The sequence below is a fragment of the Antennarius striatus genome, chromosome 22 (genome assembly GCF_040054535.1).
Source record: "Antennarius striatus isolate MH-2024 chromosome 22, ASM4005453v1, whole genome shotgun sequence".
In the NCBI taxonomy this organism is placed as follows: domain Eukaryota; kingdom Metazoa; phylum Chordata; class Actinopteri; order Lophiiformes; family Antennariidae; genus Antennarius; species Antennarius striatus.
This window is the reverse complement of record NC_090797.1, coordinates 5,804,604-5,830,693: the sequence shown is the minus strand read 5'-3', so window position 1 is coordinate 5,830,693 and position 26,090 is coordinate 5,804,604. Positions and strand designations below refer to the sequence as shown.

At 39.4% G+C, this 26,090-nt stretch overlaps 1 protein-coding gene across 1 annotated transcript; it reads right to left on the bottom strand.

Annotated features, from left to right (window-relative positions):
• Positions 1–682: 682 nt before the first annotated feature.
• On the bottom strand, positions 683–23,203 carry LOC137589303 (hepatocyte growth factor-like). The gene is made up of 18 exons (XM_068306953.1): positions 23,011–23,203; positions 18,715–18,877; positions 18,439–18,551; positions 17,691–17,805; positions 14,137–14,279; positions 13,824–13,944; positions 13,539–13,657; positions 10,324–10,495; positions 10,067–10,200; positions 8,754–8,847; positions 7,509–7,648; positions 5,442–5,477; positions 5,127–5,235; positions 4,963–5,037; positions 3,995–4,132; positions 3,773–3,879; positions 3,532–3,665; positions 683–3,349 (listed from the first exon to the last, which is right to left on the bottom strand). Exons 1-18 carry the CDS (start codon positions 23,072–23,074, stop codon positions 3,173–3,175), a joined length of 2,154 nt encoding a protein of 717 aa, XP_068163054.1. The 5' UTR covers positions 23,075–23,203; the 3' UTR covers positions 683–3,172.
• Positions 23,204–26,090: the final 2,887 nt, after the last annotated feature.

Genomic DNA, 26,090 nt, shown 5'->3' with positions numbered 1-26,090 from the left:
CAGTAAATGAAACAAATCCTTTAGCTTGTAGCCTTTTACAGAAAAGATAACTGGGACTTATTACAGTGCACATGGTTTTGCAAGAGCATGAGTCTAAAAGATAACCTTGTTTATTATGAATATGAATATTCATTTATTTATTTAAGTATACTTAAATAAAAAAGAAAAATACTTAAATAAAAAAGAAAGATTTTATAACAAATCACAAAAAACTGATTTTTGTTTTGGTTTTTTCTCCCTAAAACCATTTTATCATCTCACAGCCTGTCAGTTTTTTTATTAATTGCAATGGCGTGTTTTGACGCTGCTTATCCGTGTCTCCCACCAGTTTGTACAGCTATATATTCATTCTGCACAAAATATATATCTCACATTTGCAGCACTAAGTACATCTAATCTCGTATTGAGCAACCCAAAATTTCGCAGCTGCTGAGAAGCTTATCCTAGCTCAGGTTTATCTCATTTAATCATGTCCACATTTTTCTAAATGTTATTGATGACCCCTGCTTCTTTCAGCCATTTAATGCAAGTTATCACGCACTAGAATTTGTAGCTCAGAGTGACGTGGGGAGTTAACTGCCAAAAGTAAACAGATTCTAAGTGAGTGCTGCTGGCTTCTTTCATCAAACATAAAATACACTGGGAAGAAGAAGAAGAAGAAGAAGACACGCATTATCTGGCAAAATATAAAGTTGTTTGTTTATTAAAACAGGAGTAATAGAAAGACTACAGAACTAAGAAAAGGATATAAAACAACTCACTAGCACAAAATAGCAGCTGTTGTATTTAAAGTTGACAGTATACAAACATAGAAACGGAATCCTGAAGTAAAAATACTTATGTATGATATTTACAAAAAATTACAGATTGTCATTTACAGAATGCGCAAGGTTATTTACACAAAGCTCAATTAAATAACAGTTACAACACAGAAAAAGAAAATCACATGTCGATTGCTGACTCTGATGAAGTTTTCTTCATTGAAATCGTTACTTCATAGACTTTCACCTTATTTGCAATTTTTATAAAGCTATAAGAGGATTGCTTTTGTTCTCAAATTACAGCCAAGGCTGTACATTTTTTGCATACTGGGCCTTAAAATTGCATAAGTCTTTGACACTCTTGAGGCAAAATTGCAATGTGTGATGGAAAGCAGTAATATGTTGTGTTAAAAGCACAAATATTACATTTGGTTGCTCTTCTGTAATAATGTTTTCCTTTTAAATGAGATGGAATAGTAATATTCCATCCAACGATTAATAAAAGGCCCATTTGTCATCAATTTAACCATCATCTGACTATTTTACAAACTTCAGCTCATTCAAAAATGATCAAAAACAGTCGCAAGAGAATCATCTCCTTTCTGTAAGTTGCTCAGATATGGTGAGCCACGTAACAATTGTGTGCTCCTTAAGGTTCTGCTATATTTTGATGATGCTTATTGCAAGGCACTTCATGAAAGATGTTTCTGTATATACTGCATATATTTATGTAAATAAAGTTCACTTGTATATCTGAGTTAATATTAACAACAATGGTTTTTGTTCAGGTATTTATTTTTCATGCTTTTAAGATGGATGCATATTGTTATGATAAGATGTATACCATGTTTTGTAAGTTAATGCATTGTACATGCAAACTTGTATGCTAACATGCACAGTAAATACAACTCTTGGCAGACTGTATGACCATTTCATCCTGCAACAAGCATGCTTCAATAAGTAATTCAACATTAAACCACATGAAACATATTTCATGTTTATGTACGAGGCAAACATTTAGTTATTCTAGGGTCATAAATACTCTTAAGAATGAAGAAGCAAAACTTTAAATACTATACCGAAATGTCTGAATTCTTTTGATGATGCCATGTGCTGATTTAAAAAAATAAATATACCTAACTACTTCTTAAAGCCGCCGCTCTCTTTAAATACGTAATATAAACAGAGACGCGAAGAAGACAATCAATCTGACATTACACAGTGAACCAATAATACTCCAGATCTATAAGACCTATAAAATCTTATAACACAGCAGAAACACTTAATAAATCTGCAGTTATGTACACAAGCAGTCACTTTCCATGAAGCATAAAAAGTATAAAATATAAAATCCTACTGACCACACACAGCCCACCAGGGGCTAAAGTTCCCTCCACCAAACTGGAGACCAAATAGCCATGTTATATTTGGCATGGCTCTTCTCTCACGCTACAAGTGTTAGCACAAGATTTTGAGCAATTTGCTCAGGCCTACTTAGACCCTCTCACGGGGAAACTAACAATTACAGCTAACTAGGGAAAAAAGTAGTCCAGCTACTGCACACAATTAGCACTGCATGGTTTGCCAAAGCCGCTGACGTTAACATCTGAAGCAGTAATTCCATATGCTTAATGACTGATAAAAATCTGAAGCCTTTGTTGGAGTTACAAATTTGATTTAATCTCTCTTTTACTATTGGATCTTTTCATGTCCATAACATTCATAACATTGACTTAACAATGACCTTTTCATGCATGTTTTCTTCCTAGACCATTTGCTATTGGTTTCATTCAACAGTCAACAACATTTGACATTTTGTCCTTTGATATTTTTGCATAACCCTAAAATTTATTGCTAGACGAGTACTTTTGTCGAAGGAATTTCCATAATTTTTCTTCCAAATCATTTGCGCTGAAGGTAAAAAAAAATGTATATATTGTGGTGAAAAAACAAGAAAAAAAGCAGGAAATCCAAGTCACAAAAACTACTTGCAGTAACCACCAAGAACCGAATTATGTCCATATTCAAGTATATTCCAGGAGTTAATAAGTCACAACTGTTGCTCTCATTGCTTTCATCTGCGTGGGTTCAGAAGTTCTGAACATGTCAAAAATGGGATTTGTATGCTGTCCATCTGCCAGATACTTGGGTTGTAAAAGGACATGAAGGTTAACAACCTGGATGTCTTCATTAGGAAAGTAAATGAATGGATTCCATTTGCTTTATTGCTATTCTCTCTGTAAAATTACATGTTAAGCCGCAAAATTCCAAAATGGCCACTTTCCATTTGGTGATTTTCTTCATTTCTCCCCATGGCCCGTTCTGGAGAGGTATTGGAATTCGCTGGCCCAAAGACACCCTTCCTTTGCAAGGCTGTGGTCACGTATGTAGTTGATTTTCACACCGCATCCTCAGTTCCTTTCCACATTGGGGTAAAGTTTGAACACTTTGTAAATCCACTCAGAATAAAAAGCAACGTTAACAAAAAGAGCCGGCTGCGATGAGGCACATTTTGTCCTTTGGATGTTCACGCCGACGATGACTTTGCGCTCATGTTCCTGGCAAACCAAAGGACCTCCGTTGTCTTTCTGCAGAAATATGGTTGAGAACGACAAATCAGAAAGACGGCAGACTAGCATTCCAATGCCAAGAAAGTAGTGAATTACAGGTAGTAAAGATTATTCACAAATACCTATAATGCCAAAAATTTCAATTTGCCACCATGCGATATTAATACGTCATGGTGCAGACATTTCATTGTAATCCTTACTTCGCATACACCTTCTCCTTGGTTGCCACCAGCACAGATTCTGCTTTCCCCGGCGTCTCCTTTGATCTGTGAGCACATGTCGTTATCGACCATAGGCAGGGTCACAGCATTCAGCGTCTCATCGGACCCTGTGTCTGGAGAGAGAACATGCAGAATGTTGTTGAAAGTTTGATGTGTATAACTGGTTTGAATACTGGTTGAATGCAAATTGACGTGGCATGTGGGTGAAAGAAAGCAGTACTTTTGGTTTCCCCCCATCCGTACATGGTGCAGTTGGTGCCTTCGGCGATGTGACATTCTTTTACAGGAAGATGAATCGTGGAGGCACCGTCATACATGGGGGCAGGACTAGAACATACAAGATAACAGTCAGAAAATACAGTCACAATACAAAAAAATGTATCCACACAACTGAGTGAACTCCAGCTCTTTAATAGACAGAAATGAAATGTTGAGGACATACTCTGCAAGTTTCAGAATGACTAGGTTGGATCCTTCTGGACCACAGATCAGGCGAGAGATGCGTAGTCTCGGGTGGCTTTGCGATTGATTGAGTTGATGCAGTCCAACCTGAACACTGTATTCCTTGAGATCTGGAACACTGATGACCACAAGAACCAGGATGTAAGTTGTAAACCTCCGGCATTGTAGACAGAGGAGATCAAATGAGAAATCTGTCTAGTTACATTGTGGGCAAAATATTGGAGTTGGATCTAGAATAAAAGGGTGAACTTCTCTTTGTTGCTCCAATAGTTAACTAATACTTTTAATATCAATTTGAAATTGATTAACTGACTGTAGAAAGGGGGCAGTAAGAACATATGTATTTGTCTGGATTAATATTAATTTGTAAAGTGCTTATTCTATGGTGGTTGAAACAAGTATAACAACAAGGTAAAAAAACAACAACTCTTTTCCCCAAATTATAATTAAAAAGCAAAACATTTTAGACCCAGATTTTCTTTCCCAGTTCCCTCTCTGAATTTCTCTAAATACAGTACTTATAATATTTCTAATATCAAATGTTTAGGTTTCAGTTTTGGATGTCACAACTTCTTCATTTCAAAATTCTGAGTAACAGCAACAAAAAAGTCTTATCAACTTGAAGCTACATGTGCAATGCATGAAGCATTACACTTTAAGTACAGAGACATTTTAGAAGCTACTACTTCAGATATAGACATATATAATGGATTTGTGCAACACACTAACTGCAGAAGTTAAACAGATCTTCAAGGAAAACCATTCTGTTCCATATCTGAGGTCAGTACTGTCTGTGCCTGGGATTAAATGGGATACATCCTTCACAATGACAATGATAAAAAAGGACAAGATGAAGAAAAGAAACACATCTGAGAGAAAAAGTAAAGGGAAGACACAAATAAGGAAACAATTAAACAGAATCAGACAATGAGGAAGGGGTAGTATTACCACGAGGAGAAGCATTGTTGGTCTGTCAAAACCCAATCTTCTCTGATCAATGAGCCCCCACACAAATGAACCTTCCTGAGAAAATAAGATGACAATTTTCACCTCTGAGGTTCAAACAAGGCTCAAGTCATATTTCACAATAACACAGCTGTAAAATAACGTACTCTCTTTGGATGCTCACAACCCAGCTTCCATCTGTACCTCGCACTTGGTGTCCTCCAACAATTCTGGTATTTATATGGACGAAGCATGATATCTTAGGTCTGGATGAAGCTAAACAAGGACACATGTTGTATGTTAGATGAATGCATTGTTTACTTCTTAAAAGAAAGTTTAAACAGTAATTTTAGAAAATGGATTTGTTTCATCAAGTATGCAACAATAGAGGGATTTGATGTATAGAGTGAAAACAGAAATGTACAAATTATTGACACGAAGATCAGACTGGTAAAGGCTCAATGTGCAAAAGTGATACTCACCACTTGGTTGAGGAGTCACTGAAGAATTTGAGCCACCTGATAGAATTGAAGAAGAGCAAATTAGTAAGTAAAGGCCCCATAGCAGTAAAGGAATCAAACCAATGGTCATACATTGACACACAAAACAAAAAATGTCCTTTAAAATGACATCCTTCCTTATTGCACCTTACTTCTGAGATCGCAACAGTCGGCAACCACAGGAAACAAATTTCCTCAAAACATCAAACCTTCACGAAAGACATGTTTTACATTATGGACATTGTTTTGCAGTTCTACGATAGAGGCTCTTTGTTGCCTTTAGAACTAGCCAGAAAGATTTTGGATCTGGCTTCTTCAGTGTGTCTTTCTTCAAACAACAACGACAACATCTGGTTGTTGTTCAAGATCATCTTCCAATTGGAAAAGAAATTACAGCCAAAAGAATAAATAAGCCACCATTTGAACCCTACAATAAAGAGTTGTGACATTTTAGTCACACTGACACTGTTCTTCCTTACGCCAAATCTCTTTCAGACATATTTGATTACAAGTCTAATGAAATAATGGTTTCTTTTGTATTTCCTCAAGCTTGGCCAGGCAATGTTCAGATATTGTCATTTGTTCTTTGTGAGTATCCAAATGATTTCAGATGAAAGGGTGACAGATTAAGACCACATTGTCCTTGGCTGACACGAAAACATTTTCTTGTTCCGTTTAACTATGCATACGTCAGTATTCATCCCTCCGGTGGTGTCCAAAACATCGCCTTGACATGTGAATGCTAGACAGATGCCAACTTAAAAAGCCAGGACCACAAGGCAAAGGAAGTGCTTAACAGCAAAATTTAATGCTTCAACCACATCTCAATCATTGCTGTAACACCAAGTGATACTGTATGGATCAGAGACATGGAGAACAACAAAACACGCAATAAACAGGCTGCAAAATTCATTAACACCTGTCTTGGGAGAATACCTAACATCTGGTAGAGTACGGTGGGCCTGTGGAATGGAAAGAGCCAGAACCCCGCATGGGTGACTCACAGTTTCGAAAGAGAAAGCGGAGTTTGATTGGAAACAAGCCACAAATATCACCCAATAAGTCCTTAACTGGAGCCTCCAGGGAGAAAGGAAGAGGATGCCCGAGAAACAGCTGGAGAAGAGTTTATCAGGTAGAAATTTCAACTGGAGAGATTCTGAAAGACGCATTAGCAACTGAGTGGATATTCGTCAATGACCAAAATCTCTGATTGACTATTGTAAAAGCAGCATTTGATCTTTTGCAGCCTGCTCATTTGTGACCCGTCTCAACAAACATTTGCTTCAATCTCATCAGTAACCCAATACCCAGGAAACATAACCTATTGGCCTTCTAGCAAGATGCATATTGCTATGAAAAACTGTTAAAGGAATAGCAGAGAATTTTAAAAGACAGTTTTTTGGTATTTGCTGTTAGCTGACACAACTCTCATTTCAGGGGAACACAAAGCTTCAGCCACAAACTCTTTCTATGAAACTCCCCATGCTATGATCTCTCAAGTTGACCTTTGCATTGAACATAGTGAACTTTTCCTACAAGTCCAGTTGACTTTAAAAACAGACATACTGTAGATGACAGAGAAGCTTCACATCTCTAAATCTAAATTCAAAATCTTCAATATTTGCCTGAGGAACACTTTCACAACACAGGGTAGAGAGATATCAATATTCTACTTTCTATGAATTTGTATTGATTCAAACTGATTTTTTTAATTCACTTTCCTTGATTTTTATGCTATCACCATCCATTAGATAGTATGGCTGCATACTATCAAAGGTTTGTAATTTTTTGTTACGCAACTGTGATCCTACTAAAGGCTTTTAATATATTTTGGTCATGTGATTGACTTCCTGTTCAGATCGATCTGCTCAGCGTGTCGTAGATTCTGTAAAATACAGCTCAGAAAATATTTCAATAGGCGGCAAGGGAGGCCCAATTCTTGGATGCAATTAAAATGCATTGCAGCGTGTTTGATGTAATACAGATGTATACAGTATATTGTCATAGAGAAAAGCCTTGGAAGGGACAAGGATTATTGAAGCCACTCACAGCGTTTCAGTTTGCAGTAGTCCCAGATCAAACGGTTATTTGGATTGGTGTAACACCAGGGGCCATGTTTGTCCCGGTCTGGATTCCGGCAGTAGTTCTTCTCCAGCCCTACATGGGATTCTGTAGAGTGAGAATCCCCACTGTAAAACACACAAATACAGATTCTCATGTTTCATTTGTTATCTGCACACAGTACATCAGAGCTAACACTGGGATACATCCAATAAAGATATATACACACTCTCCGGCCTTAAAAACACAAACACATGCATACATGGAGTTGCATGCACACTCTCATGCACATTCAGTACATACACGCAGTGAGTAACCGTGGCATGCCTGGAAAGTCTGACTCTGGCTTTCCAATAGTGCAATGAATCCTCTTCATTCGGAGCACAGAGCCCGTAGAAGGAAAATCAGAGTTTCGTGAAGAGTACTCATGGGAGTATGAAAGTATGCACTCTAAGCATTCAGCAAGGCTTCGACCAGCAGGAGCCTATGGAACGATTTCACTTCTACTTATGTGACTTTTTTGCAATGCTCTTCCGAGCTCCAAGAGAATTACATGAAACCTTCTCGTATATCCAACATATCACTGAAATTAATAGCAGTTTGGACACAGACATTTAAATAATACCAAACGATTGGCAACAATTTGTCAAGGGCTCAAGACAATTCCGCTTCCCAAGAGACTGTTAAACAAGCTGTAGCTCTCTGCAGTTCTTCCTGAGGTGAACCTTGACCTTGAGCAGGGGAGACTCGCTGGCTACATTCTACGTGAGGGAGCTGATTGGCTTTGATCTGTCTTCCTCAGAAAGCACTTCCTGGGGTCGGGGGTCGACTCTGGAACATGTCCATCTGTCTGTGCCATTTTGGCTTTTAAAATTCCTGTAAATTAAGTAATTCCAACAGCCTGACTTGAGCATGAAGCAACAGCCCCCGAGTGGACAACCTTTCCGTTAGGATGGGCCACTTGGTGAGAAACCTCAGGGTTTCCTCTAATCAGTTAGATGAATAATAATTGGGTCTGGTAGTGACCCCTGAGGAACCCCTGGTTTCCTTTTGTTGTTTGTTTTCACTGCTTAGCTTCATTCATACAAAAGTGAGTTTTTTCAAGCCAGTGGGGACTGTTGTCAGCAAACAATTATCAACAGCTAAAAAATATCATTCTCTGTAGAAAGCATCTACATTACTTGGCTATGAGTACACAGAAGCATAAATACACGGAGCAAATGACTTATTTACCTGTTTATGTGATGCGACCATTCTGCACAGGGAATTCTTGATCGAGTTATAGATAAAGATCCCCGGTAAGTGTCTCCGCTGTTTTCATAACACTCTGATGAAGAACAAGATAACGTTATTCTTGACCAACTTACTAAATAGCTACAGAAGGAAAAAAAAAAAGATCTGTTTGACAGTCCTCAGACACCTAAATGCAATCATTGTGTAGGAATTCTCAAAGGACTCTAAACATGATTTGGTACTTGCTGTCTTTCTCATTGATGCAAATATAACACAATCAATTTAAAAAAATGTTTGCTTCCCTTTGTGGTTGGGATCATTCTAATGTCCAATGCCATTGTGCAACCCATGCTTTACTATATCTGTCCTTAAACAGAATCAAAATACAGGCAATAATAACTGAAAGATTAGATGCGGTGTCACATGTGTGGTCTCCTCAGTGTAAATGTATAGCAAAGAAACATGGGAAATGGCAGCAAGCACTATTCTGAAGTCTGCTGTTTTTGTTCTTCTGTGAAAAGGAATTCTTTTGGCAGAATGCTGCCAAGTGGCGCAACCCCATGGGAGTCTTGTAAAAATGTCTATGTAAGTCCACTTTGTAAGGAAAACAAGGGCTTTGAAGAATTCCTAGGTATATGTTTCAATCACATTATTCAAGAAATAGCATGGAAATTTCACATTTGTCATTCCTTTGAAATTTGACTGGGGAATAGTTTGCCATTTGGGGAAATTCTCTTATTTCCTGTCTTGTTTCTTGAGAGTGAGATAACCTCTCGAATCAGGATGGTGAATATAAAACGAGAACAAGCAGCCATTCAGCTTAGCGTAGTAACAAGACTAATTTCATTTAACACACTGTATATGCCTTGGCATTTAAATAGTTGATTTTTCAAAATGTGATGGTTACATCCTGCTTCAAAGCAGTGATGTATTGCAATTGTCAGTGTTTGTGTGTTTGTTCGTTTGTCCGTTCGTTCGTTTGTCCAACAAATGTCTTCGCAACCGTTGCAGATAGACCAGCAAAGGGTATGAAAATGAGATGATGACCTTGACCTTGAGAAAAGTAGGTCAAGATCAAATTTCAACTTTTGTACACTCAGGAACCAGCTAAGATAAAAAAACGAGGGAGAAGGCCAGTGTGAGTAAGACCATAGATCAAAGCTAGTGCTCTGATCTATGAAAGTAGGTCAGAGCACTAGCGTTGATCTTTCACCTATGCAAGTAACTCAGGGTAAAATTTTGAATTCAGGGGTGTCTTGGGATGTTGTAATCTGTGATTGCCTTGTTTGACTAAAAATTGCTCGGTAGTTTACCTAATTTTTGCATGGCCTCAGCATCACACCTGGGGATGTGGGTGCAGTTGGCGATCCTCTGGTTAGGGTCTGTAGTGAAGCACCATGGGTAATGTGCCCCGTTAGGGTTACGGCAGTAGTTCTCTCTGAGGTCTCTACAACACACACAATCTACCATTTAAATGATGGTGCTGATAACAAGTTGTTGTTTTTTTTAAGTTGTAACTTTTTAGTGTATTTGACACAACAGAGAGAGGAGATAGGGCAACATCACTCACTTGCACTTGAAGTTACGAGGAAGAAAGGAGTGGTTGTGGGGAAACTGGGAGTCCCAGCGCTGACATGTCACTCCCTCTGGAGTGACATTCATAGTGCCTCGGTAATCTGTGCCCTTTCCCTGGACACAGGATATTGTCACATTGATATTTGCATCCTCGATTGAGTCAGAGTCTGGCAAAGAAAGAAAAAAGACATGAGAAAGAAGGCACAAGGAACATTGCTGAGGAAAGTGAGGTAGAAGGGGGGGGGGGGGGGATGAGGGAGATATTAATCCCTGAAAGAATGTGTCATGTTTAACCTGGAGACAGATGATCAAAAACAGTAGCACCCACCCCCCACACCCCTCAACTGCAATAGGAACTTTCTGTGTATTCATAACAGCAGTTCCCCACATTCTTGCACGTAGGAACATCAACAACAATAAGCAGATGGTTAACTTGCTCAGAAATGTTGTTAAAACCTGAAGTGTGATCTTATTTATGATGCATTTCTGCCTCAAAATGAAACATTACAGTTCTATACCTGGTTCGTTTGTGTATGGTAGCCCAACCAAAGTTATCACTACCAATCTGACAAGGGGCAACTTTATCCAGTAGAAAACTATTCCAAACATCTTCAGATGGAATTCTGCTTTTTAGCGGTGTGGGGATTGCAGTACACAGGGAGCAACTTCTCCCCTCTGGAGTTCTGTCTGTTTCTTTAGCCTTTGACAAATGAGATGGGAGAAGATGGAGGAGGAAAGGGAATGTTTTGAAGGATAAATGAGAAGGCGGATGGAAAAGATGGATTCTTTGGCTTGATGTAATGCATGCCAGTGTCTGTGTGCACGGTGTAGTACAGGTCAGTGGTTTTTATCTTTTTGAGGGCAAGCATTGAGGGATGCACACATCTGGACAAATGCAGATTCTACGCCCTCGCTATAAATCATAGCATGTGCTGTAGACTATGTGTGTGCATGTGTCTGACAGAGACAAAGAGAGATGCTCTGTATGCTTTAAGATGCACAGAGGGTAATATTTCATTGAGCTTTCGAAGACAAAATGAACAAGTTCCCCAATAGTCTAACCTTTCTTTTCATTTGTCTTTGGTATCACGTTATATTGTGTATGAAGGCAAAAGTTATCTCAGCTACAACTTTGTTGGAGTCTGTCAGATGTCATATAACTCAGATTATATTGGTTTTGCATTTGATGTTGAAAATACTTACACATAGTAACATATTAGATCCATTACAGCTGCAAATAGTAATTATTTCCATTATTCACTAAAATTTGTATTTGTTTGAGCTACAAAATGTCCACAATTGCAACATAACTCCTTTTGGTGGTTCTATAAGTCTAAGATCCAATGATGTTCAAACTATAAGGTTATAAAACAAAAAGAAACCTTGTCTTAATTCATTAGTACTTTGAAACTTGGCTTAAAATTGTGTTTTTATAAAAAAAGTTAGGTAACATTTGTAACTGTTGTAGCATGGATATGATGTCCCTCAGCACTTATATATGATTTCAACATATACAGTACTGTCCTCAAGATACAGTGTGCCCTTACACATTCGCGCGTCTATGCTTGCAAATTCACCTTATCACAGATTTTTTTGTAGGCAGTCACGTGATACCAAACGCACATTCTATTGGCTGACGGCATCCGGAAGTGTGCTATGTTCCGTCAGTCTCTGATTTACGTGAGACACAAAAGTGCTTTAAACAGTCAATAAGAGTGTGGGAAAAGGTAATACACATAGAAGGTTGTTTAATATCAGTATGGGGGAGGTCATAAACATTTAAATTACTGTGAATAATATGATAAATAGTTTGTTGCTCTATCGCGGAATTCATTAATCGTGTGTGCTTCCTGGAATGCATTAACTGCAGAGTACGAGTACTGTACAAACATTCTGTTTACGAACATTCGGATATACGAAAAAATACACGCTGCATTTGCATGAATGGTCTTTACAAGTCAGACTCAAAGAATTGAAGTCCGCAAGACTTAAGAAAGGGGCATTAGAGTTAGTGAGTTAGTTCTGAGCAGGAGTTGTGTCTCTTTTGGGAATTCCTATGTAAAGAGAAGATTAAAGCCGGATAAAGCCTGTGTCTGCGAGTTCCATCTCCATCGCAGTTATAGTTAATACCTGGGGTATTACAAAATTATTTACTTTTAACGGTTTTCTATGATTTTACGAGTTCAATAGTTGTGGTGGACAGATGTAAAGTCGAGTGAAACGACGGAAAGTTGATTTTTTTTTTCCCATGGATTTTTCTTTTTTGAAAAATCACTTAACTCTAAATGACCTGCACTTGTATGTTATTTTATTGTGTTGTTTTTATGTCCTGTTATTGTTTCTGGTAAGTCTTAGGGCATAGTACTGTACTTTCATATTTAGAGTAGTAACGGCATTTAAGTGACCGCAAACGGCAATTATAGATTAAAATTTAATAAATAACTACTTACGAAGAATTCAATTTACGTATAACCAATCGGAATCAATTTTGTTTGTAGGTTGAGGACTACCGGCACTCTTTTCACTGAGAAACTGTAGATTAATTTCAAGAATTCACTGAGAAACTAGATTAATTTCAAGAATTTAAATCAGCCTTCAACGAGCCTTTATGACAAAATTGAAAAATCTTTTTCTCGTGATTTGTCTTTTGTTTGCACATATCATGATTTTCATTCTACTAAAACAAGTATTACATCATCAAATACTAATGTGAGGCACCCAAGTATTCTTACGTCTATTGCAATGGTCCCTATTATTTAAACATGGTCCCAGTAAAAAATGTCTTGCTGTCCTTTACACACAACCTACAGTATTTACTTTTCCCTGTTGAGGTAGTAGGATTTCAATCCAACCACTGAATAAATGTCTTACCAGGGTAAACAGAAATCTAATGAGACTCTGCGGGGGGATAAAGTTCTGTGTGTGCTCAAAGCAATGACCACAAAACAAACAAGCTGTGTTTTTAGCAAAGCCCCTTGTTAACGTCAAACCACTAACTCTTGCTACCTACCCAAAGTCTGCCGGTAAAAAACATGTGTAATAAACAGCACTGTGTCCATGTTTTCAGCTGAAAATAGACTCCCTACCGCACTGAAGGCACTAGACAATGACAAAAACTACCAACCAACTCATGAATCAGAGTTAATAGTTTTGTCTTGAGTTGATTTATAGAAAACTGTGTTGACAAAACCGAAGTACACAGGCTCTTACCACACACAGAAATGTTGCAGTACTCCCACGGAGTTTTGCGATCCATGGTGTAGCACCAGGGACGAAGGCGATTATCCGGGTTGCGGCAGTAGTTGTCTTTTAAATCTTTGCTCCTATACCTGAGAGAGGAGACAAAGAGGATGAATGAGGAAAAGAAAATGGTGGGAGAGAGAAATAGGTCATAAGAAAGGGTTAGGTTTTCTCCTGAATGTCGGTTTTTTAAGCATCTGTCATGGCTATATCAAAGACAAAAGTTTAAATGTGATTATTCGCTTTGCAGCTTACTTTTTGGGTTGGAAGGGGTGTTTGTGAGGCCTTGACGAATCCCATCTCTGGCACTCTTTTCCACTCTCTGTATGGTCCATCTTGCCCCGATAACCTTCTCCGTTACATGTCATACACACTTCTATGAAGAAAAAAAGTGACATCTGTAGAAACTTTCTTTTCTCTAGCAATTGAAGCAAACACAACCTATGACTCTCAAGTGTAAATAAGATACAGAAAATTGATTTAATCTCCCCTGAGAAAAGACACATCAGAGCTTTAGCCGAATCTGAGTGCTTAAAATCTCGCTGTGGTCATGTTTAGAAGATCTTACCTTCTGAACACTGTGGTATGCCGCACTCCTCTGCTCGCACATTGGGGTTTGTGGTGTAGCACCACGGACCACCGGGATCGTTGTTGGGATTCCGGCAGAAGTTCTCCCTCAGGTCTTGTGTTGGGTACCTATCAGGATAAAACCTACAGGGGAGTAGACACACATTATAGAAAGTGTTAACTGATACTGTAAGCTGTATAAATAAAGTTTTGGGAGTGCTTACACACTTGGCTGGTCCAGTGGCGTATACAGTGCCATACTTGGCTGCTAGTGGTCTCAGTAACAATCCAAATAAATTCAAGGCCTTTACATGAATTTTTGATCTTATTCCTGGGAAATTCTAGTACCTGACCAAGTTAAAATTCAATCTCTTGAAAGACCCATTGCAGAAAAAGCAAGTCATAGATCCATTTCTTTACTGCAGATTTGCACCTTTTGCATGATTGCCTTACTTATTCCTTGCGTATCCCAGCTCTCTCATGTGTGAAACAGCCAGACTCAGTCACACTACAGTAACCCCCAACAGCACAGAACAATGCTGCGAACCACTTGGAGCAGCCCAAGCAGGTATTTCGATGGCAGCCTTTGAACATGTTTAAAGCTAATCCCTCTTTGTCAATGGCTGCACACATCAGTATTAACAAGTGGTGTTAAGACTATAAGGAAAGGACCCTGGCTGGTCAAACATGTGGGATGTAACAACCGGGGAACTGTGAGGGATCCCCTTACTAAATGGACAGTGCATAAAATGTGTCTTCTGTCAGGGCAGGATGATGAAAACCTGGTATGTCAGCACCCCCTGATCCATGCTGACCACATTTCCCCTCCCACCCAGGGAGAAAGACAAGGAAGATGGGAGGTTAAGTTGTGCACATGCACCACTGGTGGAAAAAACACAGGCATTATAAAGCAACTGACTTAAAACAAAAAATAAAAACTGATCATGATGGAAGAAGCAAAGAGGTGAAATGATGTACTATACAGGAAAAGAAAAGAGAAAGGACGAAGAACCAGATTCCACTTTATCTTCAGCAGCTTGTCTGAACACTCTGCACTACACAATGACTCTTTTCTTGGGGGAGTCCTCCTGTCCTGGGGCTTTACACAAGATTTCTACACTAATGTATAACATCATTCAACCTAGAACATGTATAAATCTTAGCCATCTATCATACACGAGAAGAGTGACAGAAGGAAAACGTCCTAAGCTACAGATTGCACTCCCACCTACATAAAAATACAAGTGTTAAGACACATAGTAAAGTTTCATTTATATATGAAACTACGACAAAACACTTGTTCTCCTTCAATAAAGCAGTCTACCAAGTGCCAAATCTCACATCTGCTGTGTAACTTAAAATAATTTATACATTCTATCAAAATACCTTTATTTTATAAGTGAAATTACAATGTTACTCACTTTACAAAAAAAAAAAAAAAAAGTTGCATCTGGTGAGAGTCCGTGAAAAAGAATGGGAGCAAGTTCGGCGTAATGATGTTGTGCTAGCAGATGTTGGCCAGTTATTCATCTCCTTCCAAAGGCTTTTCCCATTGGGCCACAGGCAGACACTATGCACACATGCTTGGCTCTTTGGGTTAGCTAAACATATTGGCTAGATTTTGGAGATTGAAATCTAGACTTGAAGTAACTGCTGCAAAATGTCGAGCGAGCATGCACCTGGTGATGATGGAACAGGAATGGCCACGCTTCACTGCTACAGCATCCAAAGCCATAAAATATTCAGAGATTAAAGGAGAGAACAGGGGCTTGATGAATCCTAAGATGCTTGTAATGATTTTTGGAAGGAAGGTGCAGCAGCTCATATGTTGGACCTTAAAGCGTCCAGAAAAGAGAACTTTTCTGATGTTTTCGGCTGTTAAATCTGCATCCCTGAATCTCTAAAGTTCAAAAACCCAAATTATTACTTGACAAGGCATTTCAACTCTTTCCACTAAGCTAAGCTAACATACTGTTGGATGGTAGCTTCTTACCTGACACAAGGTCATGACCATCTAGTGGAAATGCACAAATTTAATTTTAATTTTTAATTTTAATTTTAATTTTAATTTTATATACTGGTTTGATCCCCGAAGGGAAATCAAGAACGCACACTATAGCTACTGATTCAAACGCATGCATACATATATATTTGTGAGTACAGGCCCCTGTATCACACACACACACACACACACACACAAGGGGGCCTGTAGACATGCAGGGGAGGTAGAGTGGCAGGCAGCTCCTTCTTGGTGTGCCTCAAATGAGCAATTTGTAAAGGGGACGGCACCTTGCTCAAGGGTGCCTCGGCAGGGCTCTGGAAGTGAGCTGACACCTCCCACTGTCAGCTCACCTCCGGGTATTTTTTTGGGGGGTGGGAGCGGGAAAAAAAAAAAAGAGAGAGAATAATGGTATCTATCATCATTCATATGAACAGAAATTTTCCATTCCATTTCATTCTTCATGCTTGCCTGAGCATCAATACACAGTTCTTTCAAAGTGTTGGTCCCAAAACTAAATATAGACAACAGGTGGAAGTCCCATTCCTGGAGGGAAACCTCCAGAGAAATCACCCCTGGCCCACAGTGATCAATCAAGCATGAAAATAATAGTTACCTGAAACTCAAATGGTGTGTGGTTCATTACGGCGGTAATTCTTACACAGCGGGACAGTCCCATGTTAGGTAACCCCACAGTGGCACTAAATCTCCCTTAAGCAAAGCCCCCTTTAACCCTTTGAACGTTAAAAGTTGCTGACAAGCCAGGGCGATGTTGCTGGACATTACATTTGCCATCTGGGACGAGGACTGGAACCATGTGTCAAATAAACAATGACAAAGTATTCCTAACATGAAAAGCTGCTTATGGGAAAAGAAAGGAGAAGGAAAGAACAGAAAGGGGAACAACATTGCTTTGTGTTTTATTTGTTGGGGATCCCTGTAGCTTTGAAACCTCAGTTGAATAACAGACTAAACATCGATAAACAGCGATAAATTTTTGGCTTTTCTTTCAATGTACTCTACCTCCCTTTTGCATACTAGTTTCACTCTGCACTCCTTCAAAGTTTTGTTACTCTGTCTAGTTAAAGTATTTTGTAACTAACAAGTCCTTCTAATGAGAGGCTGTAACACAACCATCATCCCAAATTCACTGATCTTTGCCTTTCTTGCCACCAAGACACAACATCTTTGGGTTACACATGGGAAACAACCTCAGTGGACAACAAATGTTCACCCGGCTCTCAGCCTCCACCTTTCCTTAACCCCTGAGGTGCAAGGGATGATGTGAGCATCAATAAATCAGCTGTTCAGGCCTGTTCAATATCACACACCAAGACTCAGTGGGAACATCCAGGAAAATGGTGGAAGCCTTGAGATTAGACAAGCAGGCTTTGAAGACTGCTGGTTCAAATCTACAGGAGCATGGTGAGGAGAAGCAAATGATTAACGCCTTCCACTTCCTGTGAAGTGCAAAGGAAACAAGACGCTGCACCCTCACGGTGCCACAAAAGGTACTTTTGGTTGACTTTCTTCCTTAAAAAAATAGAAAAACATACGTGTGTTCGTTGATGTTATTATCTGCCCACGCTTGGCAAGTGATGTTTGACTTCGTCCAAGACCTTCTCCCTCTGTAGTTGTCCTTGGTGTCGATCATACACTCCCTTATATATTCTAAGTGAGAGCAGAGGTATAAAAAGAATTTCAAAACATCCATTAATGTTCTCACTTTAGAAGAAGCTGTCCCTGTGTACTCTTTGTGAGCAAATGTATACAGTGTCAGGTCAATGAAAAGCTGATTTGCGTCTACTGCCTTGACCACCTGGAATATAATTGCCCATTTATGGTCAATAAGACATTTTTATGGCAAACGATTCAGTGTCCCAGTTTGTGTGTTATTCTCAAAGCAGACAACTCCCAGAAGTTCATTGAATGTCACTTGGGGAAGTTTCCATAAATTGAGCAGTAAATCCCTAAGTGGTAGATTACACAGCCTGCAGTTCAGGAAAGCCTTTGCGTCCGGGTTATAAACAATATATTTTTTTGTTTACACTCCACTTAGGTCTGCCACATGTTTGTGCATGCATCTCTTCTCACTGAAGTAATTTAACAGCAGGGGGTGAAGGCTTTGGTTAACTTTTATTGTCAAGAGAGACACCAATGACCTTAAACGGTAGGGAGCAGTCACGAGAAACTTAACCTGCAATTGTGAACAGATAATTCGCCCGTGTAAATCCCTCCCTTAAATGAAAAACACCAGACTGCTCAAAATCAACTTTGAAAAAAGACCGAAATTGTGACTTTTACCTTTTTTTTCATACAAAGTAAAGTTGACGTTGGCCTGCCTCTGCACGCCGTGAGTGAGGCGGTCAAAGGGAAGCAAGTGGCATTTCCTGTTGTGTCGTTGAAAGTTGAAAGCCCTGTGGAAACACACAGGAAGTAGTCGAGAGATGAACAAATGATAAACAGCAAAAATATGTAAATACTCTGTCTACACAGACGGCGCGGAGGAGTGAGGGGAACACCGCCACATGAATTCATTAGTTGGATTTCAGGGAAACTCTGAGAGGAGAGGTTACTCACCTGCAGCTGAAGTGTTTCTTGACCTTCTTGCACTTGCGGGCGCAGTGTTCCTGCGATCGGCTGTTACGCACTAAAGCGGGCTGAGGGCAGTCTGTGCAAACCATCATGTAGTTCTCAGTCTTCTCATACTTCTGTAAAGACTGGTGAGTCTTTCTACTAAAACCTGCAAGGAAAGAATTGGGAATAAATGAGAACAACTAAATGCACGTTTTAGGGTTTTTGTTTTGGAAAAGACAACCCTGATCTTGTTAAGTGTATATCATAGCATTAGTTGTAACATATTGTGTTCTTCCATTGGTGCATTTGATAGCATAATCAATCATGCATGTTGCAGCATTGAAATTTAAGAACAAGCATAGCTGAAAGTGAAAGTAATGTTTTTAGCGACTGCAAAATGACTACCAACAGCAACTACATCTTTGAGTCAAAAATCCTTTGAGGAGATATCATGGAAATCATTAAAAAAGGCTTCATGATGTTGTACAAGACTAAAATTGTGATATTGTCCTTTTCTGCAGTCTTTTCTACAGTCTCTCAAAATCCAGGAATTGTCATCGAATGACCTGAATATTTCTATTTGGAGAGAAATAAACTTTCTCAAACTTGTTGTGAGAGATCTGCTTCAATCTTTCTAGGTATTACATGTTCTATGGTGGGACAATTGTGTAAAATAATTTGTAGTATTTTGTCATATCATTTATACTGTTATCAAAAAAACACCCCATAATATCCTGCCATATTGTCCACACGCATCTCATATGGGAATCATTCTGACTTGTAAAGACCGTTCATGCAAACCACTATAAAAATACAACAGGACAATCTGAGCTTTATTGAAATGGGGATGTGTTTTCAGTGACTCTCTTCATGACGAACTTTTAAACCACACCACTGCCCAAAGTCTTAAGCATTGGTCTTTCCCTCATCTTTACCATCTGTCCCATATGGTGTTTAAGTTACATGAGTGCTGCTACATGAAGTTAGCCATTTGTCAGCTTGATTGACAGTGAAGGTGACGTTCGACTTTTCCCTCCACCCGGAACAATTTTGTCTTCTATTTTTGCCTGTCTTGTGCTTTTTATTTGCTACATATTCTAAGCAGGAATTCTTAATTACTTACCTATTAAGGTTTTAACTTGACATCATTTTCCTCCGCAAGGCTTTAATATCAGCTTTAAAAAGCTAATAATTGAATTTTTTTTTCAAATAACAAACAACAAATAGACTCAATATCATGGAAACACATAATAAAACCCAAAGACATAGCTATAATACAGTAAGTGCTCCAGCCGTTGTTGCGTGCTATGCCCATACATCTTACTCTTCTCTTGTTTCATGTCAGTTACTCTGTCAAATAGTGAATAAAAGCGGGAAAAAACAATGACTACTCAAATACTCAGAGATGTAGCCAGACTCTTTTCTGCGGTTGCCCAGGTGCTGGGGTTGAAAAGGAACTTGTAAAAAAGGATGAAGATAAATCCTTGAGTTATCTCCTGCAGAAATTTAGGAAACAAGAACCCCAGGGCCAAAAGTTCTTATAGGAAGTGGAGCAGAGACGAAATTATTCCGCTGTCATAAGTGGATAGCCAGCTGTCAACTGCAGCATCCTAAAACAGTTTGATTCAAGCCCCGTGCTTATTGACACATTAGCATCCTTGCTGTGGAATCACATGTCATATTTCAAGCCCCGAACCCCTCAGAGTTCTGCTGTCCTGTAGTTCTTGTTGTATTTCTCCCGTCTGTGCTTCAGCTGCGCCGGTGAAACGTGAGGTAGCAGACAAGTTTAGGCATCTGAAGTGAATCCAGGATCAAAGCCTCGCTTTGAACGCCCCCCACCACATCCAGCACTGCAACCCCCCAACCCCCCACCATCACCCACCCCAGTACTTCAGCTTAAAACCACAGTGGGTGCTAAACTGCAAATAAAGCCAAGAGAAGCGAATGATGTCCATCCAGCAGGCTGATGTACTCCAGCATCTTGGTTGGAGATTTAATGCTCATGAAATTATATCTCACATTTTATTGCTTTGAGGAAACCAAAATACCCCCCAGCTTTATTCAATTACAACAACTTTCTTCATTATGCAACAGTTAGATTATTGCATATTCACTAAACAGATTTTCATGATTGACTGTCACAAAATCTTATTGAAACTAACACATTTTGAGCAATGAATACACAATTTCCTGAGGACGGCTTTTAATTTTTAAAACTCATAAAAAAAGCTTTATGTGTAAATTTTATTAATTGCTTTTCAGCCATTGCGTCAACTTCTGCACAAGAGGCACATCAAAAGAGAACTCCATCATTGCAAAGACACAGCATAATGTATATGAGATCCAAGTGGGTTCAAAAGCAGGACAAACCCATATTTTAAGTTCAATCCTCTGTGAAAATCATTCATTTTTTTTAACCTTGTGGAAAAAGTTAAGAGACCATTCTTCAGCAGAACGGAGCTCCGCTGTAAATACCGATTGTTGTAGCAGCATCTTTAGAAGTATGACATGTTTGGTTATAATAGTTTTCAGCTTATAATTAAGGGGTGGCGTGACATAAATTGCACAGGAAAACCTCATGCTACTGAGTTACAGCTACACGCTCCAGCGCCAAGATCGGACACAGGTCGTTGTGTGTGTACTTAGGATATTGTAAACTGTGGGCCGTTTAGAGGCTCCTCGTGGTCGAAAATGGTTTTTGGGGAGAGCGCGTTATTAATGTTTGGGCTTGACCACTGGACCACATCTGGCACTCATCACATGTGTTGTTCCAGCCCTGATGTCTGGCCAGGCCGCTCAATTAGATTTCACTTAGTCTCTTCCTCTCCTTGCAGTCAGACCTCTGCTATCTCCAGATCCCAACATTTACCCAGATTATGACAAAATGTGCTCAGTGGCTGAGAGTGAGACATGACGAGATCCAATGAGCAGAAGCGGCTTTCAGATTTTGGGTCTGGTTGAAAAATGTAGTGAGGAAAGGCCAGTGACTGACACTTCCTCAGAAACTTCCACTTAAGTGCTGCAAATAAGTTGATAGAAAATATCGGTCCAGCCTTTCTTCATAATAAATCGTCAGATGTGTTATTTTGCACATCATTTAAACATTTTTTTAAAAACAACCTTGCTATATAATTTTTTTTTTAAAAGTAGCAGCTTAAAGATGCGCCACAGGTCTAGGAATTTAGCAGACATTACATCTGCATCAATGAGCGCAAACTTTGGAGCTGGGCTAAGCAGCCAGATGTTGCTCCCCCACCCCAAATCACCCCCCCCCCTCCCTCTTACGCACGCACACATCTTTTCTATCTCCCCACCGGGAGACAACAAGGCATTTTACTTTCCCTAACTGCAGGGCGGTCAGAGGTCAGGGTCGGTACCCCTGGAGGTGGTAACTGTGAATTCAGTGCTTTGGCGTGTCAGCTGGGAGGGGGGTGGGGGTGGGGGGGCGGCTCTCTCTTTAACCACACGGTAATGCGCGCATCATAAAATAAGAGGCACGGGGGGGTTGTGTGGATGAGGTTTAAATGACTGGCGGTCGTGCGAGCGCCGTGGGGTGCGCTGTCTGCAAAGGCACGACGGTGCGCCGCATCGTCCTATTGATGCAGGAGGGGGGAAATTCGAAAGTGCAATGATAAAGTATTACAGATCTGCAAATTGCGCGCTTTGGATGAAGTTTCTGCCTTTCCATCCTGCTGGGGCTGCACTGCACGAAGAAACTTTTCGGACAGAAATTGGTGCACAAGACACTTTAAATGCAACAGAAGGCCGGGTTGTTGATTTGTTTGGTTTCCTAGCAATTGGAGCCACCGGTAAACCAAAATAACGGGACCTTCAAACGGCCCCTAATAAAAAAAAAAAATTTAAAAAAAAAAAGGGGGGGGGGTCGATGCTGGTTTGGGCTGCAATGATTTAATTCAAAGTTTTATTATAGGACAGAATCAACGTTTGAAATGAGACTCTCCCTGATAGTGAAATACAAGCAATCAGTCTGAGAGGAGACTTTAATCAAGATCAGTACCATTCAGTGAAATAGCATTTAACTAGAAATAGATTAATTAGTCTTTATAAAGAATGAAAAAAATCAATTTCGAAAACCGAGGCTACTTTTCTGGTATTTTTGTTTAATTTTCTGTGTTTTTCTTTTATTTTCTCTTGTGCATATTTCTCAGATTACATTTTATTGTATAAAATGAGCAAAAGACGAATTGAAAGCTTTTTATTATGAGTCTAAATTTGAGGTCAGCATACATTTCTCATCCAGATTTTTCAACACCCCTTAGAAAGCTCTTCACATCTTACCTGTATCCATTATAGTGACTGCAACGCACACCAAAGCTTGGTAAATCCATACGTTTGTCCTCATGGTTAAGAAGTGTGAAAACAGGTTCGGATCCGGATTAAACGGAACTGGAGACAGTCTGGATGTCCGGAGCGGCTGATGCCAGCGCAAGACCTCCTCACACGGATGCCACTTTTCCAAGAAGCCGCACGTCCTCGGTTCAACCCTCCTCACTTGAGTTTGGTCTCCTCTCTGTCAGCGTCTCTCCTCATCAAAGTCAAGTTCTGTACAGTAAATGCATCCACTTCCGGTTTTATATTTTCCAAAATAAAAGCGGATGTGACTCATGAGCGTCTTAATTTTTATTTTTATGTCTCAAAATCTTGTGATGCCACTGTTGATACTAATAAAATTACTAATATTGCCTTGACAGATTTTTTTATTTTTTTTGTGTTGGGTCGAGTTTGAGAGTAATTGATACGTCCTCCGGGATTAATTAAGTATTTATCTACAGTATCTATCTATTTATAGGAGTACAGTTGAAGATTATGGTCATCCAAATAAATTGTGAGTCACAAATGAAGCAAAAATATTGGTGATTAGTGTGAGTGGGTAGAAATGGACTTTGGAGGTTTTATTGGTTTAAATATCAAATTCTGTTAATCCATTACAAAAAGATTCAATTAGTTAAACCAAAGTATAATGTAGATTATGTCTGCGTGAGTCAAATACTATTGAAGTACGTAGATTAATGGGTTGAAATAATGCAATCCACTTCTTATTTTCAGTTGTGTGTTAATAAGCACGTTTGAAAATTGTGGCCAGCAATCTCAGTTAATTAATTTAATTGACATGAATGAACTTTATTTATCTACATCTGACTGATGTTTAAAGATCTAGCCTCCATGTCAGTACTCGCATTTTTCAAAGGGTGCCTTGAGCTGATCTGGGGTAAATGAAAACACATACGGGTTTTTTTTTTGCTTACAAATTCTCTCAACCATCAAAAGAATTTTTAGCATAGTTGTATAAGCATGCAGGCTTAAGCAATAAGATTCCATTCGTCAAGCAAGCCAGCCAGAATAAGCCAACCGTAATAGAATAAAGGTTTACTTGTTCTGTTCACCACTTCATTTGTGTTACTTTAGTGAGTTGCTTTTATTTTAAAATCACCATTTGTCATTGTGAGTCACTCCTTTGGTTTGGATGGTATTTTATGGTACTTTGTGACTGTACAAATATAGTGTATTTGTAATGTTTGGGGTATTTTAACTTCACTACGTTGTATTTACAAGCGCACATGGCAAGACTTTCAAATTAAGGGACCATTTCAAAGGTTTGTCTAATGCTTCATTAATGGTCATCATGTCATTTATAGAACATTTTGAATCTATTACCAAGACAATATTATAGGTTGCCAGGTTTTGGAAAATGTTTGGCTGATGTTTACATATATTAACTTTTATTGCTCTTTAATTAATGTGCACTCCTCCTACATATCAGGAGACACCCCTCTCTCCCCCCACAGACCGACAGATACTCAAACAGGTCATCAAACAGGGTCTTTTTGACACAACATATCTTTTTTGTCTCTGCTCACTCACCTCCCATTTGGCTAAACACATTCTTCAGATGGGATGCCAAAGAGCGTGCAGAGATGTTGTCGCATCCTCAACTGAACTGCAAGAACTGTATTTAATAATGCACAGCTGCTCTACTGAAAGTCACATCACAGCAATAATGAAAAAAAAGTATTAGGGACTGAGGGAATATTTTGTCCTGCTGTTCAGAAAATCCCTTTGAGAGAAAGAGGTATGGGTGGGAATACAGTGCCAAGAGTCTATTCATGGCTTACTCTAATGGCACATTAGAGGGTGACCCTTTCTGCCCCCGTAAAGAATTATAATGTTTAGATTATATAAGGATACTAATGGATAGAGCACACTGCAGCATGCAACTATATAATAACCTACATCTTTATTATAGGAATATTGCATTGATCACTGGAGTAAAAAGTACCATAAAGGTGCAATAAGGTCACTATAAAGACAACACAGAGCACCACAGACACACTATAAATCCCCTATAGGGAGGTTATAAGAAATGCATGCAAGTGTGTGTGTGTGTACGTGCCTTTCAGTGGGGCAGCTGGAAATGATCCTATTTAGGTACCAGCGTAGAGGACTTTTGTTGGGCTCTAACCCGTATTTGACAGGAAATCCACACTTTAGCCGTTAACGCTCGGCGGACTTAAAGCCCTCTAGAGAGAGCAGCAGGGGGAAGAAATGGTTTGAGGTAAATGCCAGACGCCTGGCCCTCCCTCATTAAGACGCGTGCAGGTCATTTAATTTTTCTTTGGCCCCCTTTTCCTCCCTTTGGTCTTCTTGTGCTTGTGCGCAGGAAAGTACCAGCAGGTGTAGAGGTGTGTGTGTGTGTATGTGTGTGCGTGTATTCATGTGTGTGTGTGAATGCTCAGGGGCCTGAAAGCCGCGGTTCTTGGACTAGGCAGCAGGCACGGTGGTGCACAGTGCACCACACACTTGTCACACCCACAATGTCAATCAGTGTCAGTGTAAAGAAGAAATCCAGACGCTAAGAAACTATGTCTCGAAGAAAGTCCTTGCATTTTGGTATCTTGTGAACTACGACTAGCCCTGTCCCATGTCTTTTACAAGCCTCAGGTAACTATGCCGGATTTGATTATACATCCAGGGAGATGATGTTGGACTCATGAGTGCACTTTCATAACAGACTAAAGTAAAGGGAGTATTCATTCGATGATTTATTTTTTCATTGGAAAACTCAGAGCCTATCGCTGAGGAGTCCAAAACGTCAGTCATTCCACTGCACTGGTAACTTGACCATGGGAAGTTTGGTAGTTCTGTTATGTGCAAGACTGGCAAGCAACGGAATATCCACGCAATCTTACAATAACGAACAAAACTGCCAGTAACAATGGGGTAAAGTACAAGGAAAGTGAAGTATTCTCATCAGACAGGAAAAGTAATTCTCAGACCATCTACCAGAATTTATGATCACCCTTACAAAGTCTAAAAATAACTTTAACTATTCTTGATGAACCCCCCTGCTCTGGTCTTTA

Coding starts and splice junctions, on each gene's coding strand:
- LOC137589303 (XM_068306953.1), bottom strand. CDS start 23,074: ATGAGGACAAACGTATGGATTTACCAAGCTTTGGTGTGCGTTGCAGTC. Junction 14,280..17,690: donor AATAACATCAACGAACACAC/GTATGTTTTTCT, acceptor ACTCCCCTGTAG/GTTTTATCCTGATAGGTACC. Junction 3,880..3,994: donor GTCATTCTGAAACTTGCAGA/GTATGTCCTCAA, acceptor TGTATGTTCTAG/TCCTGCCCCCATGTATGACG.